The sequence below is a fragment of the Macrobrachium rosenbergii genome, chromosome 7 (genome assembly GCF_040412425.1).
Source record: "Macrobrachium rosenbergii isolate ZJJX-2024 chromosome 7, ASM4041242v1, whole genome shotgun sequence".
Lineage (NCBI taxonomy): Eukaryota > Metazoa > Arthropoda > Malacostraca > Decapoda > Palaemonidae > Macrobrachium > Macrobrachium rosenbergii.
Window position 1 is genome coordinate 40,619,790 of NC_089747.1, and position 21,734 is coordinate 40,641,523.

Here is a 21,734-nt window from a genome sequence, read left to right on the forward strand (position 1 = left end):
TGTCAGATGGGAAAGGTTGGAGCTAAGATTGACAATTTATTCTTGATGAAGAGGCCAGTTATTATTACAGGTCTGGTAACATATTCCCTTCCACCTATCCCTGGACAGGTGAAAGCGAGGTAAAGAGAGTGGCAAGGAAAAGAAAGAGAGAGGGTGAGAGGCGATATAGTTTCATTTTTTTTTTATTTTTATTCTTAGGTCGTGTGTTCAGGAAAACGGACAATTATGGCAGTAGAGGGAGGGAAATAGTTTTGTAATAAATAGGTTATTCTCGTTGCTCTCTTTCTTTATTTATATTATCTTCAAGGCAAGAACTAGATTTTTGTGTTTGCTTAACGAAATTATTATTTTAATATTCCGGACATTTTAAAAGTGGTGAGGATGATATTGAAGAGGGAAGGAAACAGTTATAGGACATAAATGCACTGCTTTCGTTGATGTGATTCTTGACTGATATTATCTTCGAGTTAAGAGCTAGATTTTTTGTGTTTACTTAGCGAAATTATCTAGATTTCCCGGATATTTTAATAGTAATGAGTTTGGTATTGTAAAGCGAGAATAATCAGGCTTTTATCCATTTTTAGTTTTCTGTGAAAGAAAGCTTTGTCTGTCCGTCCGCACTTTTTCTGTCCGCCCTCAGATCTTAAAAACTACTGAGGCTAGAGGGCGGCAAATTGGTATGTTGATCATCCACCCTCCAATCATCAAACATACCAGATTGCATCTCTCTAGCCTCAGTAGTTTTGATTCTATTTAAGGTTAAATTTAGCTATAATCGTGCGTCTGGCAACGATATAGGTCAGGCCACCACTGGGCCATGGTTTAAGTTTCATGGGTAACGGCTCTTACAGCATTATAGCGAGATTACCTAAAGATAGATCTATTTTCGGTGGCCTTGATTATACGCTGTAGTGGTTGTACAGAAAAACAGTTTGCGCCGGAGAAACTTCGGCGCATTTTTTTTACACGTTTCTCATCTTTTCGAGATGATAATGATAAAGTTGTTGAACTTCCCAGTACTTTCGAGAAACAAAGACTGACTCTGCTGTGATAACGTCTTTTGCAAGATAGATAGGGATCCCTCCCCCCACCCCCGTCTTGCCAGCTTTTAAATCAAAGGAGCCGTGACAATGGATGAGTAGGATGTTTTTAAAAACGTCCCAGAAAGGGGGAACATACAATCTCCAGGCTTTTAGGGGAGAGAGAGAGAGAGAGAGAGAGAGAGAGAGAGAGAGAGAGAGAGAGAGAGAGAGAGAGAGAGAGAGAGAGAGAGAGAGAGAGATTTCATCCCTACGACTTTGTTAGAAAAGATTGAAAATAAACTTCATGTGTGTATATATATATTTCTTTACGAGAGAGAGAGAGAGAGAGAGAGAGAGAGAGAGAGAGAGAGAGAGAGAGAGAGAGAGAGAGACTTGGGGAAAATTATTGGAGAATTTCTGGGCGAATTCCTAAACGATCCATATGGATTTGAATGGATGGTACCTGGAGAATTTATAAATCTCTACCTGTAAATTTGTAAAGAATTCATGGGGAATACTTGGGGAATTCAGTGGGAAGCCCAGGTGAGGGAAAAGACTGGAATTTGGTGAATATTTCAGGGGGATTATCCCAGTCAGAGGCTTGGCAGACCATCAAGGGGAGAGAGAATTTGTGGGGAATTCGGGGGCGGAATTATCCGAGTCAAAATTTGTGGGAAATTCGTGGGGGATTATCCAAGTCAAAATTTGTGGGGAATTATCCAAATCAAGATTTGTAGGGAATTCGTGGGGAAAATTATCCAAGTCAAGATTTGCGGGGAATTCGCGGGAGGAATTATCCAAGTAAAAATTTGTGGAGAACTATCAAAGTCAAAATTTGTGGGGAATTCGTGGGTAATTATCAAAGTCAAAATGTGCGGGGAATTATTCATATTAGAATATGTGGGGGAATTATCCGAGCCAAACGTTGGCAGACCATCAATGTGAAAGAGGAATTTGTGGGGAATCCGTGGGGGAATTATCAATGTAAAAATTTGTGGGGAATTCGCGGCAGGATTGTCCAAGTCAGAATTTGTTTGGAGTTCGTGGGGGAATTATCATCGTCAAAATTTGTGGGGAATAATCAAAGTCAAAATTTGTGGGGAATTCGTGGGGAATTATCCGAGCCAAAGGCTCGGCTTGACCATCAAGGGGAAAGAGGAATTTTTGGGGAATTTGTGAGGGGAATTATTCAAGTTCAAAGGCTCGGCACAGGACCCTTCATCGATTGAGTACACTGGAACCCTCTCTCTCTCTCTCTCTCTCTCTCTCTCTCTCTCTCTCTCTCTCTCTCTCTCTCTCTCTCTCCCCCTCCTGCCCCCTCCCCTTACCTATACTCGGCGCTAATGTCAATCGGGGGAATTATTTTCACGGTGTTTACCTACGACATCAGGGTGATTATTAAACTTCACTCCTTTCCCCATCTCTCTCTCTCTCTCTCTCTCTCTCTCTCTCTCTCTCTCTCTCTCTCTGTTTATATAAGCATACACGCAAATTAAGTACGTATATATATATTTATATTTATATTTCTGTATATATTTATATGTATATGCATATACATGTAAATTATATATACATATATAATTATATATATAAGATAGATAGATAGATAGACAGATAGATAGATATATTAAATACTACCAAGTACCTAATTCATTTGTAGGTGAGGAAGTATATACATACATACATACATGCATTCATACATACATACATACATACATACATACATACTTTGAGAGCGGAGTGGACGGATTAACAATGGCTTAAAAGTAATTCTGACAAGTAAAGGAATTATCGCTATCTGTCGGCCGCATTCTGTTACCAGACGAGATTTCCATTGTCTGTTAATTAAAATAAAACAGTCTCATTAAAGAGATGGAAGCCTACGTCTGGTTAATGAAATCTCATTTTGATTAATGAGGATCTCAAACCCCTAAGCAGATAAGCTCCATTATCATAATCATTATGACAATGATAATAACTATAATAATAATGGTAATAATAATAATAATCATAGTTACTAGAATTACTGTTATCAGCATGCTATCATTATCATTGCTACTAAGAGCAGAATTTCCTTTAAATAAGCAAATTAGTAACTTTCTTCGGCCTAATAATGCGGGTATGTATGTATGTATATATGTATATATATGTATATATATATATATATGTATTTATATGTATATATATATATTTATATATATATATATATTATATATATATATATATATATATATATATATATATATGTATCTATATTTATATATATACATGTATATATATATACATATATATATATATATATATATATATATATATATATATATATATATTATTATTATTATTATTATTATTATTATTATTATTATTATTATTATTGAATAATGGGAATAAAGGATAAAAAACATTGGTCGTAGGAGAAATTGTGAAAAAATCAGGAACTTGTTTGAAAATTGTTTATCACAAATACCATTAAAAAGTTATGGCTGCGTCAGATGAGTTGAATTTGAAATAAAAAAAAAAAAATGCGCCGAAGTTTCTTCGGCGCAATCGAGTTTTCTGTACAGCCGTTACAGCATATAATCAAAGTCAACGAAAATAGACCTATCTTTCTGTGGTCTCTGCATGATGCTGTATGAGCCGCGGCCCATGAAACTTTAACCACGGCCTGGTGGTGGACTATCCTATATCGTTGCCAGAAGCACGATTATGGCTAGCTTTAACCTGAAATAAAATAAAAACTACTGAGACTAGAGGGCTGCAATTTGGTATGTTTGATGATTGGAGGGTGGATGATCCACATACCAATTTGCAGCCCTCTAGCCTCAGCAGTTTTTAAGACGTGAGGGCGGACAGAAAAAGTGCGGACGGACAGACATCTCAATACTTTTCTTTTACAGAAAACTAAAAGTAGCCTCTCATGTTTTGTGAGAGCATTAAATCCATCCAGAAAACTGCATTTGGCACTGCACTGTTGGCCTGTGTCCCAAAAACGAAAAATAGCCCTTGAAAAAAAAAAAAAAGAGCGGAGTTAAAATCGCGTAATCCAAAAGGTTTTACATATTTGCACAATATTCATAATTTTCTTTTATCCAGTCATACCTTTCCATACCCAGCGATCATACATAGCTTCTATATCACTTAAAATTTGTTTGACGCGATTTGAAATATGCAATAAGATAAAACACAAATTTATGCATATTTCTACATATTTCTACACATTCCTGTATTGCTGTTGCAACGGGATCTTAGATAAATAATGATGCAAAAAAAAATTACATCTCCTGGCAAAAGAAAAAACGCATGAAAATATTGATCGTTTTCAAAACTGGCTTCTTATCTCTGTATGACATATTTAATTATCATACTCATGATGTCTTCATATTCGTTGATATTTAAAAAAGGTGGATCATAGGTATATGATAATATCAGGGATATACGCCGTGTGATCTTTTAATGCTGTGGAGATAAATATACCTGGAAATACAATCACATTCTTATCTAGAATTTTAGTCCAAAGACGTAGTGGATGCATAGGATTATGGAAGTAAGCTAATCAACAGTAGGATACATAGGATTTTGAAAGTAAGCTAATTAACAATAGGATACATAGGATTTTGGAAGTAAGCTAATTAACAATAGGATACGTAGGATTTCGGAGGCTAAATAATAAAAGGATACATAGGATTCTGGAAGTAAGCTAATCAACAGTAGGATACATAGGATTTCGAAAGTAAGCTAATTAACAATAGGGTACATAGGATTTCGGAAGCCAAATAATAAAAGCACACATAGGATTTTGGAAGTAAGCTAATTAGCAGTAGGATACATAGGATTTCGGAAGCCAAATAATAAAAGCACACATAGGATTTTGGAAGTAAGCTGATTAGCAGTAGGATTCATAGGATTTCGGAAGCTAAATAATAAAAGGAGACATAGGATTTTGGAAGTAAGCTAATCAACAATAGAATACATAGGATTTAGGAAGCAAGCTAATTAACAATAGGATACATGCATAGCAAGCTAATCAAGATTTAAACGACTAACAAGTTTGCAGACATTTTTCCTACGTTAAATTTTATAAGAGAAACGCATTTATTCACTAATTTGTCGTTACATCTGGTAATTTTTGGTAATTATTGCCATTGGAAAAAGGCCTTAGAACTAAATTCTTTTTTATACAACATCCAGACTTAGAAATATTTTTTTGCGTCGACTGTTTGTAGAAGCATAACAGGAAAGCAATGATGGCAGTAAGATGCTCGCTATTCCTTAGGTGGGTGGAAAAAACGGCAACATGTTTGGTCAGTGCTTGGTGTGGTGACCAGCAATGTACGCCAGACCCCACTGGTACCAGGAATCAGTATTATTATTATTATTATTATTATTATTATTATTATTATTATTATTATTATTATTATTTCAAGATGAACCCCATTCAATGAAACAAGCATATCAATGGGGCCACTGACTTGAAATTCAAGCCTCCAAAGAATGTTGGTTTCAACCTCCCACCGCAGCAGACCCCCTCAACACTGCGGCAGTGACTGATCGTGATACAGAGCCAGTGATTATTCATCGCCCTGCGAGAGACGCGAACCCAGCGCGACATCTGAGTGGCACGCCACGACGCTAACCACTATACCAGCTGACCAGTATGAGTGCATTGCGTCATATTACGCCAAATCAGACGTCAGATGTCAATCAGAATAAGAGAGTGAGTGGTTGAGTGTGGGCAGTGTGTGAATGGGTGTGTTTGTATCGTGTATATAATAATGGTTCGCTGCTGATCGTCGCACTCAAGCTAAAACTGATATCGCATATTTGAGCAAACATTCGAGAAGGTCAGAGCGCTTTATCACAGCTCCAAAGCTTATCGCTGAAAATCAAGACGTTTATTAATAACAGTCACTTTTCTCACTTGATCTCTGGTCCCATTTTCCTGCCGAGAGAGAGAGAGAGAGAGAGAGAGAGAGAGAGAGAGAGAGAGAGAGAGAGAGAGAGAGAGCAAATTCACTGAACAGCAGAAGCACCAATATGGAATAAACGTTTTGCCTCGCTGTCGAACTTCTCCAAAAGTTCCAGAGGTCCTTTATTCCTCCTCACACCGTTGGAGGACTGTGGGACAGCCTCCCTTCTTCTGAGGATGTCTTACAATTGGAACTTCTTCAGAAGTTCAAGCGAAGATGTGATGCATTGCTACCCTAATGCTGTTCTCCTTGCATTTTAATACATTTTTATTTATTTATTAATTTATTAATTATTTTTTTCAATATGTGAGATCTCTTCTTTCTGTATTTCCCTTTGCCGTCTCTTACTCCTTCCTAATGAACAGCTTAATATTCTTTGGAAGCTTGAATTTCAAGTCAGTGGCCCCTGTGATGGGCTTGTTCCATATGAATAGGGTTCGTCTTCTGAATAATAATAATAATAAATAATAATAATAATAATAATAATAATAATAATAATAATTTCTTTTTGGAAGTTTGAATTTCAAGTTAATGGCCCCTTTGGTGGGCTTGTTCCATAAGAATAGGGTTCATCTTCTTCTTCTTAATAATAATAATAATAATAATAATAATAATAATAATAATAATAATAAAAATATTGACTGGTAGACCACTTTACTCGCTCCTTACTTCTATTCGGGACCTGGAAGCTACAAAGCTTGTTTAAACATTTTTGGAAGATATTGTGGAAAAAAGGAAAAAAAAATTAATTTAAATTAAATTGCTAAACGAGAAGATTTGAAAGAAGTCGCTGTATGTCGTTGCTTCTGAACCAGTCGGAGGTTCGAATCCCACTGGGGAGGAAGCACTTACAAAAATTATATATGTAAACTTTGAGAGAGAGAGAGAGAGAGAGAGAGAGAGAGAGAGAGAGAGAGAGAGAACAACAAACAAAACAGAAAAACCACCACCCACTTCCTGTCATACGAAACAGCGAAGAGAACGCCCCCGGTCACGAAAAACCGGAATAAAAGGCGTTCTACACGATAACACCAAACGCGTCCGAACTTACCAACTTTGTTATCTCTTCATAAGGGAGGGAAAGAGAAAGAGGAAGGGGGGAGTTGGGTGGGGGGTTTGGGGGTGACCTCTGTAGACAATCGATGAATGTACTTTTACCAGGAAAAGGCTTTGCAGTCGTGAATGACGGTGGGGTATTTTTTTTTTATGGGGCTGCAATAAAGATAAGGAATGCAATCGTGAACAAAGTATGTGTACCTTGAATTTTTTGTGTTTCAGATCTATGAGGTCAGTGACGCATGGCGAAGGAAATGAGGAGGAAGTGAAATGTCTCGGTAATGATAATGATTTTATTTTATTTTAATTTTTTTTTTATTTTAATTTTTTTTTTTTTTTTGTCTATCAGTCATCTGTGTGGTTTTTATAGTGTGGGGTTTGAGTTGCATCCTGCCTCCTTAGGAGTCCATATATACATATACATATATACATATCATGGTTTTATTATTATTATTATTATTATTATTATTATTATTATTATTATTATTATTATTATCAAAATTTGTTGTAGGAACTGATGAGAAGTAAAAATGTCTGATTATTATTATTATTATCATTATTATTATTATTATTATTATTATTATTATTATTATTATTATTATTATTATTATTATTCAGAAGATGAAGAACCCTATTCATATGGAACAAGCCCACCACAGGGGCCATTGACTTGAAATTCAAGCTTCCAGAAATTTGGCGTTCCTTTGAAAAAAGTAACAGAAGGTAATAGGAAATACAGAAAGAAAATTCTGTTATTAGAAAAGAAAATATAAATTAACAATTGATTCATAAATAGATAAAAATGTAAGCAAATCATTAAATACAAGGAGAATTGCTCCTCAGCTTGAACTTCTGAGATTTCAGATTCCAATTGCACAACATCCTCTGGGAGACTGTTCCACAGTCCCACGGTGTGAGGAATAAAGCACCTCTGGAACTGAGAGGTTCGACAGCGAGGCACATTTGCTGCTCAATGGTGCTTCTGTTCAGGAAATCTTGTGGCTCTCGGCGGGAAAAGGGTATCAGGGGTCAATTGCAAATGTGAAAGATCTCTGTTAAAATGAAACTTTTGGAAAATTGACAAACAAGAGACCATCCGTCGGTGGTCCAAGGCATAAGATAATGTTAGGAAACAGAAATATACCACCACGAACCACTCTGTCTAAAAGAGATAAATCTCTGTTAATCAATAATGTTTTCGTTTTACTAGAGTTTAGTCTCACACCCCACCGACTGAACCACTCACTAATCCACAACACGTGACGACTGGACCTAAGGGCAGCTTTATTTCCTATAAGTGAATACTTTGCTACACCCACAAGTGTTGCATCATCGGCATACTAAACAATCTTGTTTTCCAGGCCAACAACCATATCACTTGTTTACATTAAAAATATCAGTGGCCTAAGAACACTACCTTGTGGAACCCCAGACACAATAGATCTTGGTTCACTAAAGATCCCATCAACACCAACTCGCTGCTGTGTACCTGTCAGGAAATCCTGAAGCAATCCTAAAACATATCCACCCACTACAAGACTCTGAAGTTTATAAATGAGTGCTTAAGATTTACTAAATCGAAACCAGCAATATAGTCAATTTGAATTACTCTACACTCAAAACCCTTATCAAGGTTCTCTTGCAAATGGCATGACATATCTAAAAGCGCATCGCAGCTAACCAACTGCATATTGACTATCAGCAAATAATCCTTTAGATTCCACATTTTATACAGTGGCTTAGAAATAAGTTTTTCAGCAACTCTGGAGAGCACAGGGAGAATAGACGTTGGCCTGTAGTTACTGCAGTCTGCAGATGTGCCACTCTTTGGAAAAGGCACTGTATTGCTAAGCCTGCGCTCATCCGCAAAGATGCTACGTCGACATAAAAATCAATAGAATCTAACTAATTTTGGGAGACAACACTAGAAAATTTAAAAAAAAAACAAAGAGAAGAAACGACCAGGATTTTCTCCACCCCAGCCATCAAGATTATCCAGAATTTTCGTGACATCCCGAAAGCGAAATACGAATTTTGTGAGAAGAGGTTCAGGATGACAATTTTCAGAGAGATGGACATTCTCACCTGACTGCTAAGTTGCAAAAGCTAGAGAGAGAGCAGTTCAGCTTTTTCCTTAGTGAGGAATTTGTTGCAAATGATAATGATGACCGGGAGAACTAAACTGAAAGGAAAATATTATCGTCAGAAATTATTATTATTATTATTATTATTATTATTATTAATTATTATTATTATTATTATTATTATTATTATTATTATTAACGAGACACCCGAGATATTTTAAATATCAAGGCAAAAGGATAAAAAAGGAGAAGAATGAACAAGTATATTTTAAAGGAGCACACATACAGTTTCTCTCTCTCTCCCTCCCTCTACTTAGCAAGGCGAAAGCACATCAGGAAACTCTACTTAAAATGAGAAAATTACTTCCATGAGCAGAGATACATTTTTTAGAAATGAATTCAAGTAAGTTTCCCTAAATGATATGAACATTATTATTATTATTAATTTTTTTTTTTTGTCTATCACTGTCATCCTGTTCGACTGGGGGGCTTTTATAGTGTGTGGGGGTTCCGGGTTGCATCCTGCCTCCTTAGGAGTCCATCATCTTTCTCACTATGTGCGCTGTTTCTAGTAGCACACTCCTCTGCATGAGTCCTGGAGCTACTTCTGCATCTAGTTTTCCCAGATTCCTTTTCAGGGATCTTGGGATCGTGCCTAGTGTTCCTGTGATTATGGGTACACAATTTCCACTGGCATATCCCATATCCTTCTTATTTCGATTTTCAAGTCTTGATACTTATCAATTTTCTCTCTTTCTTTCTCATCTACTCTGGAATTGCGACGTCAATGAGTGATACTTTCTTCTTGATTAGTAAATCAACGTCACGTCTGGTCTATTGGCACGTATCACCCTATCTGTTCTGGTACCCTAGTCCCAGAGGATCTTTGCCTGATCGTTTTCTATCACTCCCTCAGGTTGGTGTTCGTACCACTTATTACCGCAAGCTAGCTGGTGTTTCTTGCACAGGCTCCAGTGGAGGGCTTTTGCTACTGAATCATGCCTCTTTTTGTACCGGTTCTGTGCAAGCGCCGGACATTCGCTTGCTATGTGGTTTATGGTCTCGTCTTTCATATTGCACTTCCTGCATATGGGTGAGATGTTATTTCCATCTATTGTTCTTTGATTATTATTATTATTATTATTATTATTATTATTATTATTATTATTATTATTCATAAAAATCTCACAATAGAATGAGTCACTAAAATGGTGAAGAAATCCACAATAGTGTCAATGTAAATATAGATCAGAAATATATATTTTAATATATTTTACATGTTTCACCATTGTGGGTGTTTTCACCATTATTATTATTATATTATATTAACAGTCAAAAATAATAATAATAATAATAATAATAATAATAATAATAATAATAATAATAATAATAATAATAATAACATTTTGTGCCGAGAATTCTAGCACGTTAAGTCCACTTGCAAAGAGAATTGTGCCAATCAGAAATAATAATAATAATAATAATAATAATAATAATAATAATAATAATAATAATAATAATTGAATAATATAAATTAATAATAATGATAATAATAATAATAATAATATTGAAGAAGTATAAATTAATGTGCCGAGAATTCTAGAACATTAAGACCAATTACCAAGGGAATTGCGACAATCAGAATTAATAATAATAATAATAATAATAATAATAATAATAATAATAATAATAATAATAACAAGGGATTATAATTCATTATGCTAAAAATTCTACAGCACGTCAAGACCAATTAACAAAGAGAATTGTGACAATCAGAAATGTATTCTGAAACCATCGTTTACAATACAGTAGAGTGTGTATCACGCGATTGTATTCCAAAGCAGGGATTAACGTTTAACGTATTCGTCTTCTGAATATGATTTCTGAGCAACGCAGCCATTATCTATAAGTGCCACGGTTACCCAGGACCCTGGGTTATCAGACCAAATTAGCGCTATATTTCTATCTCAAAAGTGACACGTAATTGGCATGGTATTCATTTTCTCCCGTATTTATGCGCAATCTGTATGTATGTATATGTATTTATATACTGTATGTGTATGTATTTATGTATGTGTATATATATATTATGTAGATATAATTATAATAACTTATTTTGTACGTGATTCATTTATCACACATTGACACAGGTGAAAAATAAGGTCCTGGCCGGTTTCGACTTTATTTCCAAGTCATTGACACATATATATATATATATATATATTTTTGTGTGTACATACATTATATACTCATATATATATACAAATATACAAATATATATATATATATATATATATATATATATATATATATATATATATATATATATATATATATATATATATCTCAGTCACGGCGTTTTTCCACGAAGTGCATAAAATAGGTTATATATGCCACACGCGGAAGCAAGCGCCAGGTGGAACACACGCACACACGCACGGACACACAGACACAGACACACACCTGTAATACACTCAGGTAAAGGGGATGGCATCGAATGTCATGTAATATTTCTCTGTTCCTTTGCTTTGTCGAATGTGTGTGTGTAATTTTTTTTTTATCTTTCATGTTCTGTTTCTTTATGTGGATTTTTTTACTGTGTCTCTTTCTTTATGTGTGTGTATATATATATATAATATATAATTTATGTATATATATAAATGTAGATATAAATGATATATATATATATATATATAATATATACTACAACTGAATCATATAGATATGGAATATATAATATATATATAAATAATGATAAAATATATATATATATATATATATCTACAACTGAATCACGAGAATATGGAACTTGATGAATGTGCTGCTAAATAATGACAAAAGTCACGAAGGCCTTGCAACAATGGAGTTGTTTCTCTTTCCTTTCGACTTTGTCCTTTATATATATATATACTACAAGTCGTATGTATGTATATATGCAGCATATTGTATATATCCTATATATTTTGTATATATATATATATATATATATATATATATATATATCTCTTATATAAAACGACCTGTATCAAAACCAATACAACGCCCAGCTAAATTGTCAAAGCATCCACTTCTTTGTTAGCGTTCGCTCCCCGCCCCCGTTCGCCCCCAACCCAACCCGTCAATAACAGTCACTGAAGAAATCACATACCCAAAACAAACTCCTTCCCTCCCAAGGCTCCATTTCTGTGCATCCTAAATCCATCCTAATCCTGTCGTTCCGTGCCAGGAAGGAATATCCTAAGATTAGAACAGAATATAGGATTTGGACCAAAGGCCAAGCGCTGGGACCTTTGACGATGAGGTCATTCAGCGCTCAAAAGGGAAAATTAAGAGTAGAAAGGTCTGACAGCGTTAGAGAGGGTGAAAAGCCTGATGAAAAGGAAGAGAATATGAACGGAGGCACAGTAAAAGGAATGAAAGGGGTTGCAGCTAGAGGCCTTAGGAAGGGACGCTGCGAAGAACCTTAAGCAATGCCTACAGTGCACCGCATGCTAAAACGACGAGAATTAGATGACGCATCGTCAATCCGTGTTGATGGGTACGTGATCAAATGGGTATCATATTATTGTCATTTTTTATTTACTTTTTATTTTATTTCGTCCTTTGCTTCTCGTGCCAAGTCATTATTTTATTTGGTTTCTTCTTTAAAATACATTTCATTTTTCAAACACTTCTTACAATCCATATCCTGCATTTCATTTTGTACCCTGAATTTTATTCTATATCTCTGCTGCTAAGCTCCGCGAGTTTCATTTGATTTCATTTGGCTTCTTTTTAAAATACATTTCATTTTGCAAGCAGTAATTAGTTATGCATCGCACCCTGTATTTCATTTTGTGTCCTGTGTGTCATTCTGCATCTTGTATTTCATTCGTACCCTGTATTTTATTCTGTATCTCTGCCAAAGTCCACGAACTGAACTCCAGTTTGTACCCTGTAATGCCCTGGGGACTCGTAGGACAAGGCAGCCAGTGAGAGTAATCTCCAAAGCGTGATGATGATGATGATGATGAGAGAGAGAGAGAGAGAGAGAGAGAGAGAGAGAGAGAGAGAGAGAGAGAGAGAGAGATATTTTTTTCAAATTATATTCTAACGATATATATATATATATATGTATATTTATACATATATATGTATATATGCTTATATCCGTTTATCCGTTTAAATCATAATAATTATTATTATTATTGTTATTATTATTATTATTATTATTATTATTATTATTATTATTATTATTATTATTAGTTCTTCCCCTTTCTCTACGTATATACAAAGGATCTATCTGACAAGCGATAAGAACCGGAACTTTATCTACTGCACTAATAAAATCTTGAAAGCACCAGGAAGGCACACTGCATGCAATCTTTCGTGACCTGCAAAGCAATATTAGATAACTATATGCACAGTGTCGTCGACCATACTAGCTAACAATGCAGACAATTACACGCGTGGGGCCTTGTTTTCTAATTAACTTCACTGTTCTCGTAACTCATTTGTTTAATTTTTTTTCGCGCGTTCTTTCAATTCATACACTTCCAGGGAAAAACACTTTTGACTGAAAATTCTTTGTATCATAATATTAAAAATTCTTGACATCTTCTTGGTTCTGTATATCCCCCGTTAGGGTGGGTAGAAGCACATTTTTTGAATAATAATAATAATAATAATAATAATAATAATAATAATAATAATAATAATAATAATAATAATAATAATAATAATAATGCTTTTATTCACACATGCTGTACATCTGCGAATATGCGTGATATTTTTATTTCAACTCTCGAATTTCCATAAATGATCCGAAGGTGTTGATGCAAAGCAAAATCATAGCAGAGAGAGAGAGAGAGAGAGAGAGAGAGAGAGAGAGAGAGAGAGAGAGAGAGAGAGAGAGAGAGAGAGGGGTGGGGGTTAATATAAATATTTCCAACGGTAAGACAACTAGCAAGCGTAATTCATTTCTTTATCGAAGACTCCTTCGTCGGGTAGCAAAAGTGCAACTAAAATGAATAGTTTCAACTTAATTTCATCTTGTATCGCAAGATCTGTCAAGGTACAGTTTTCAGTACTGCTGTAGGTAACGATTTACTGCGAGATTATTGTAAGAATCAAGAAACAATGGAATCAACACAGGACTGTATACTTTTGGCATTCTAATTCCCCTGATTTCAACCTGATTGCCAGTTGCTATTCCAAGAATTCTCATCATCTCAAAGACCTTAGGAACATGTATTCAAAGGACCCTCCTCTCTCTTCTGTTCTGCAGGCTCCTTGCTGTTTAGGAACTGCAGGGTTCCTTCCAATTGTGTTTCAAAAGCCTTGTGTTTTCAAAGACCTGCCCCTTAGTTGTGTTTCAAAGCCTTAGGAACAGGTATTCAAAGGACCTGCCTCTCTCTTCCTTATTCAGGTTCCTTCCAGTTGTGTTTCAAAGCCTTAAGAACAGGTATTCAAAGGACCTGCCTCTCTCTTCCTTATTCCAGGTTCCTTCCAATTGTGTTTCAAAAGCCTTAGGAACAGGTGGACCTGCCTTTCTCTTCCTTATTCAGGTTCCTTCCAGTGGTGTTTCAAAGCCTTAGGAACAGGTATTCAAAGGACCTCTCTCTCTTCCTTATTCCAGGTTCCTTCCAATTGTGTTTCAAAAGCCTTAGGAACAGGTATTCAAAGGACCTGCCTCTCTCTCTTCCTTATTCCAGGTTCCTTCAATTGTGTTTCAAAAGCCTTAAGAACAGGTATTCAAAGGACCTGAACAGGTATTCAAAGGACCTGCCTCTCTCTTCCTTATTCCAGGTTCCTTCCAATTGTGTTTCAAAAGCCTTAGGAACAGGTATTCAAAGGACCTGCCTCTCTCTTCCTTATTCCAGGTTCCTTCCAGTGGTGTTTCAGAAGCCTTAGGAACAGGTATTCAAAGGACCTGCCTCTCTCTTCCTTATTCCAGGTTCCTTCCAATTGTGTTTCAAAAGCCTTAGGAAGCCTTAGGTTCCTTCCAGGGTGTTTCAGAACTGGTATTCAAAGGACCTCCTCTCTTGCTTATTCCAGGTTCCTTCCAGTTGTGTTTCCCTTATTGCCTCTCTCTTCCTTAGGTTCCTTCCAGTTGTGTTTCAAAGCCTTAGGAACAGGTATTCAAAGGACCTGCCTCTCTCTTCCTTATTCCAGGTTCCTTCCAGTTGTGTTTCAAAAGCCTTAGGAACAGGTATTCAAAGGACCTGCCTCTCTCTTTCCTTATTCCAGGTTCCTTCCATTGTGTTTCAAAGCCTTAGATTCAAAGGACCTGCCTCTCTCTTCCTTATTGCAGGTTCCTTCCAGTTGTGTTTCAGAAGCCTTAGGAACAGGTATTCAAAGGACCTGCCTCTCTCTCCCTTATTCCAGGTTCCTTCCAGTTGTGTTTCAGAAGCCTTAGGAACAGGTATTCAAAGGACCTGCCTCTCTCTTCCTTATTCCAGGTTCCTTCCAGTTGTGTTTCAAAGCCTTTATTCAAAGGACCTGCCTCTCTCTTCCTTATTCCAGGTTCCTTCCAATTGTGTTTCACAGGTATTCAAAGGACCTGCCCTCTCTCTTCCTTATTCCAGGTTCCTTCCAGTTGTGTTTCAAAAGCCTTAGGAACTGGTATTCAAAGGACCTGCCTCTCTCTTCCTTATTCCAGGTTCCTTCCAGTTGTGTTTCAGAAGCCTTAGGAACAGGTATTCAAAGGACCTGCCTCTCTCTTCCTTGTCCAAGGTTCCTTCCAGTTGTGTTTCAGAAGCCTTAGGAACAGGTATTCAAAGGACCTGCCTCTCTCTTTCTTATTGCAGGTTCCTTCCAGTGGTGTTTCAGAAGCCTTAGGAACTGGTATTCAAAGGACCTGCCTCTCTCTTCCTTATTCCAGGTTCCTTCCATTGGTTTTTCAGAAGCCTTAGGAGCATTTATGCAAAGGACCTGCCTCTCTCTTCCTTATTCCAGGGTCCTTCCAGTTGTGTCCCTTCCAGTATTCAAAGTGCCTCTCTCTTCCTTGTCCAAGGTTCCTTCCAGTTGAACAGGTATGCAAAGGACCATCCCCCCTCTTCTGTTCTGCAGGTTTCTTGGTGAGGTTTTTTGTTTCTCAAACTACTCATCATACAAGAACACAAACCACTGAACAAGCTTCATATGCTGAAGGTGGAAAAATGTAACTAGATTAGATTTTTTATTATATTCTACAAGAATAATATATAATCGTAGAAATGGAAGCAAAGAAATATATAAAAAAAAAATTAAGATGTGAGGGGTGGGGATGGAAGGAATTGGAAGAGAAATGGAAATATAAAAAAATAAGATGTGAGGAGCAGAGATGGGAGGTATTGGAAGAGAGATGGGGAGTAATCTGAGAGTAAAAAGAATTAGAAGATAGCATTTTAATTTTTGTTCCCCTCTATCATGAATAAATGAGTTAAAAAAAACCTGAAGGGGAAAGTACCCTTTAATCAAGCAATCTTTTTTCATGCAGAGTTAAATTTTGCAGTTTTATCACGTTTCTCATTCAACATTGTATTAATTTATTATTATTATTATTATTATTATTATTATTATTATTATTATTATTATTATTATTATTATTATTATTATTATTATTCAGTAGATGAACCCTATTCATATGGAAGAAGCCCACAAAGGGCCCACTTGCTCGAAATTCAAGCTTCCAAAGAATATTGTGGTGTTCATTAAGAGGAAGTAAATTGAAATACAGAAAGAATAGATCCCACTTATCAAAAAAGAAAAAGAATAGTAAACAGATATATAAAGAATATTAAAATGTAAGGAGAATAGTAATAGGATAGTAATGCATTGCATTTTCGCTTGAACTTCCAAAGTTCCTGTTGCACTACATCTAGTTGATGTTTTAGTGATATTTCTTATGTTTGAGTTTGAGTGGTCTGGCAAAAACTAAGGTATACTTACTTGGGCTTCGTTTTTAGTTTTCTGTAAAAAAAACTATTGTCTGTCCGTCTGCACTTTTTCTGTCCGCCCTCATATCTTAAAAACTACTGAGGCTAGAAGGTTGCAAATTGGTATGTTGATCTTTCACCCTCCAATGATCAAACATACCAAATTGCAGCCCTCTAGCCTCAGTAGTTTTTATTTTATTTAATGTTAAGCTTAGCCATGGATCGTGCGTCTGGCACCTCTACAGGTGCCGGCAACACAGGCCACCACCGGGCCGTGGCTGAGAGAGTTTCATACAGCATTATATGCTGTACAGAAAAATCGATTGCGCCGAGGATAATTCTGCTCATTTTTTACTTGTTTTTGTTTCTCATTGAATGTGGACCTGGGGGTTAAATTTTTATCTTTAGATTTATTACTTTTTTTGGAAATAGGATACATTTAGCTAGTCATAATTGTTGTAAATAACAAGGTAGGTGGACAATCAGAGATTGCAAGGTTCTGTCAGTACAATCATCCTCCTTACTTAAATACTGAGCAATATTTATTTTTTATTCTTGAATTAAAAAAAACATAATTAATTTTTTATCTACAAATACCAACTGCCATTTTCTTCATGTATGCATCAATGAAAATACCAATAACTAAAGCAAAAAAAAATTCCAAAATTCCTGGTTCTAGGTTCAGGCCTGCATAAAGTAGTAAAAAAAAAATCATTATGAATAAATTCAGTAACTTTCTTGTAAAACTGTTAACAGCCAGACTCTTTAAGAGACACGCAAACTAACCAAAGTACAGACATCTTGAAGAACGCAACGGCAACGGAATAAATAACCCTGGAAGAGCTACTCACCCGATTCTTTCTCCTAAATTTATTCAGGGAATCCATGTCTTCTTCATCCCTTCGTCTGCCTGCAGAGGAGGCTATCGAACTTAGCCTGGGCAGAGTTCGAGTGCTCTCTGCGCTGGTTTTTTGCGAGCTGCCCAAACTGTTCTTCTTCATCGCTTCGTCTGACTCCAGAATGAAACTGGCCATGGGCTGCTGGCTAATGATAGGCTGAGTCTTTGTGAGATTGTTGTTGGTGATGGTGAACACGCCATTTTTCCCGAACATGGTCTGGATGTGGGACGCCGAGGCCACGGGCGGCAGGATAGACGTCCCCCTCGGCGTGTGGTGCAGAAGGTGTGACGTCAGGGGGTTCTTCAAGCCCAGGTGGGTGTCCCCGCCGGAGGACATAGGCCTAGCGTCACCGACGGAGGCCGTGGATGGCCTAGCGTCCTCCACGACGGGGCTCCTGACGTGCACTTTGCTGGTCTCGGGCCTCGGCAACCGGAAGGAATTCGAGAGGACGTTGGACGTATCGACTGGGTCTTGTGCGATGTAAGGCAGAGGGCTCGACACTAACGGCGGCGGCGTGATCTGTTTTGGCGCGTCTTTCGATATCGTGATGCTGGGAACTCCGCTCTTCCCCCTTTCTTCTCCCTCTGCTTCCCCTCCTGAAGGAGGGGGAGGGGGAGGGGGAGGGGTCTCTGTCGAAGCAGATGCGTTTTCTACCTTCTTTGCGCTCTGCGCAGGGGATGGTGGCTTCGAAGAAGAGGCCATCATTTCCTTTCGTATGGATTCTCTTTTGTAAGAACTATACATCTGTCACTGTTCTGTTCACCATTAGCTCCTGGCCCAATGGTCGTTCGTTTTCTATAAACTAGCAGGTAAAAACGTGGTGATAAACATCTTTGGAACTTGCACCAGGCCTTAGTGGTCTGGTGCAAGTGATAAGGGGTCACAACGAAACCTGAGAGCCACCAGAGTGGGCAAGTCACTGGAATGTTGACTAAACATGCAACAGAACTTTCGAATCGCCTGTTGTCACGAGTATCCTTATGTTGATGAAGATTTCACCGAGAGTATAATTAAAGATTAGTATCTTAAATGATTTACTAATGACATTTTCAACAGTTATTTAAGAATTTCGCTTCTTTGTGCATCAACTCATTCACTTTAACGTTCACAAGGTCACACAGATCACTCGCACGCATTTGTACTTCACCTGTTATTTTCCTTTATGCGTGCTATTCATTTCCTCCGGAGTCGACTGCTTTCCCGCCCCATTAATTCACAAAGGACAGAAATAATCAGATAAAAAAAAAGGGGAAAGCTAAAATAGAAAAGAAAAGAAGTGTCACACCAGAAAAGGAATGAAAGTGGGGAAATGAGACACTGGGGAGGCGGGGGAAAGGTCACATGTGCCTGAGCCTTAGTAAGCTGTCGCTATGTTTGTTTACGACAGAACTCGCCGCTTCTTCTTCTTCGTCTTTCCATTCCTTGTCGTCGGCACACAGCTGCTTTCAGGCCCCAAGAAGGTATTATAGAAGCAGAGCCCTTATCTTCATTGATCAAATCCCTGTGTGTGTGTTTGTCTGTCTGTCTGTCTGTCTCTCTCTCTCTCTCTCTCTCTCTCCCCCACCCCTCCCTCAACCTCGCGTGTCTGTGTGTGTGTGTTCACCGGACGCCTTTGTTTTTCTTCAAGACTTGCGAACTGCCACCAGTCATCTTCTATCCGCCTCTAGGAAAGCGAACCAGTTTCCAATCTCTCACGTATCCACTCCATTTAAAGTAACGGAAACCGTTTTCATTTAGAGAATATTCCTTCCCCTTTCGCTATCTGCGAATGCAGGGGATGGGCGTGGGGAGAGGGGAGTAGGTAGAGAGGGGAGGGAGGCAAGAAGAACAACTCTTGTTGGTGTTGTGGTTGCTGTGACGACCACCAGGAACGGCGCGAGCGACGACCATACTCGCCAGCTGCTGAAAACCCACTGAGTCTCTTCGTCGTCGCTACGAACCTGTTCCCTCGGAGGCAACGTTGCTGCAATATTCAAGTTGAATGCGTTCGGATGTCTGCGATCCGAACGAGTAACAGAATGAAAACTATATAATATCTTTGCAACGTCAGATTATACTTGCTGTGAAGTTGATTTTAACCATCAATTCTTTTAGTTAAATGATATGAATACGAAGATTCAGGAGGTTGGTTCATGGCTGACATTTAGACCAATCCAAAGACGAGACCGGCGCCTACGTCCGAACACGGCGGCGAAGGAAAGGAGACGGAACTTGAAAATTCCCTTAGAAAGAAAGCGAGAGACACGAGAAATGATATACAAATCTTGAGATTCTCAGAATATCAAATGTTCCAAGGTTAACGACTGAGCATTTAACGCGTCCACCGCTTTCGGGAAGAGTTGCTTGCATATGAAAACCATAAATTAATGATATTGATAAAGCTCTCCCACTGTAAAAACCGAACATTTCCTAAATGGTGTTATTGCCGGCAATAAACGCATGGAATGAACTCATTTACCGCAGGAGTCTCTTCGCACAAAGACGCTTGCATTCACTGCTCGCACGCGCGTACACTCGAGCACGTATAAACGCACAAAGGCGTACACTTACATGCGTACATACGTACGCTATACCGTCACGAGGATCACATGAATAAACGTACTGCAAGAACCAGAGTGAAATATTAAAATATTAATTTATTGCCAGCGAAAAATATTAACGAATAAAAACGTAATTTGTAATGATTATCGACTGTAATGGGAAATTTCCGCAGTGCTTAGATGCTTTTTTTTTTTTTATATCAGATCTCCGAAATACTCTTAAATAGGAGCAAACTTGAAGTATTCTGTTTTTTAAAGGGAAACCCAGTCTGACACTTTGCTTTTTAAATGGAAAGGCCCTCTGACGCTGTTTTTTTTAAATGGAAAGTCTCTTTGACACTTTTTTTTAAATGGAAAGGCCCTCTGACGCTGTTTTTTTTTAAATGGAAAGTCTCTTTTACACTGTTTTTTTTAAATGGAAAGGCCATCTGACGTTATTTTTTTAAAATGAAAAGTCTCTTTGACACTGTTTTTTTTAAAATGGAAAGTCTCTTTGACACTTTTTTTTTAAATGGAAAGGCCTTCTGATGCTTTTTCCAATGGAAAGGTCCTCTGACACTGTTTTTTAAATGGAAAGACCCAATAACACTTTGTTTTTTTAAATGGGAAATCCTGATGACACTTTGTTTTTTAAATGGGAAAGCCCTCTGACACTTTTTTTAAATGGAAAAGCCCTATGACACTTTTTTAAATGGGAAAACCCTCCGACACTTTGTTTTTAAATGGGAAAGCCCTCTGACACTTTCTTTTTTAAATGGGAAAGCCCTCAGACACTTGTTTTTAAATAGGAAAGCCCTCGGACACTTTGTTTTTTAAATGAGAAAACCCTCCGACACTGTTTTATAAATGGGAAAACCCTCTGACACTTTCTTTTTAAATGGAAAAGCCCTCAGACACTTGTTTTTAAATGGGAAAACCCTCTGACACATTTTTTTAAAATGAGAAAGCTCTCTGACACTGTTTTTTAAATGGGAAAGCCCTCTGACACTTTGTTTTTTAAATGGAAAGGCCCTCTAACACTTTTTTTAAATGGGAAAACCCTCTGACACTTTTTTAAATGAGAAAGCTCTTTGACACTTTGGTTTTTTAATGGGAAAGCCTTATGACACTTTTTTGAATAGAAAAACCCTCTGACACTCTTTCTTTTTAAATGGAAAGGCCCTCTGACACCGTTTTTTAAATGGGAAAGGCCTCGGACATTGTTTTTTTTTAAAGGGAAAGGCCCTCTTACACTTTGTTTTTTTAAATGTGATAACCCTCTGACACTG

General features: G+C 37.2%; 1 protein-coding gene across 1 annotated transcript in view; it reads right to left on the reverse strand.

Moving 5' to 3' along the window:
- Positions 1–19,841, reverse strand: part of LOC136840344 (uncharacterized) — an 80,414-nt gene extending 60,573 nt beyond the window's left edge. The window contains exon 1 of the mRNA XM_067107040.1: positions 17,879–19,841. Coding sequence (XP_066963141.1) covers positions 17,879–18,670 — 792 coding nt within the window. The 5' untranslated portion in view covers positions 18,671–19,841. The remainder of the gene's footprint in view (positions 1–17,878) is intronic.
- Positions 19,842–21,734: the final 1,893 nt, after the last annotated feature.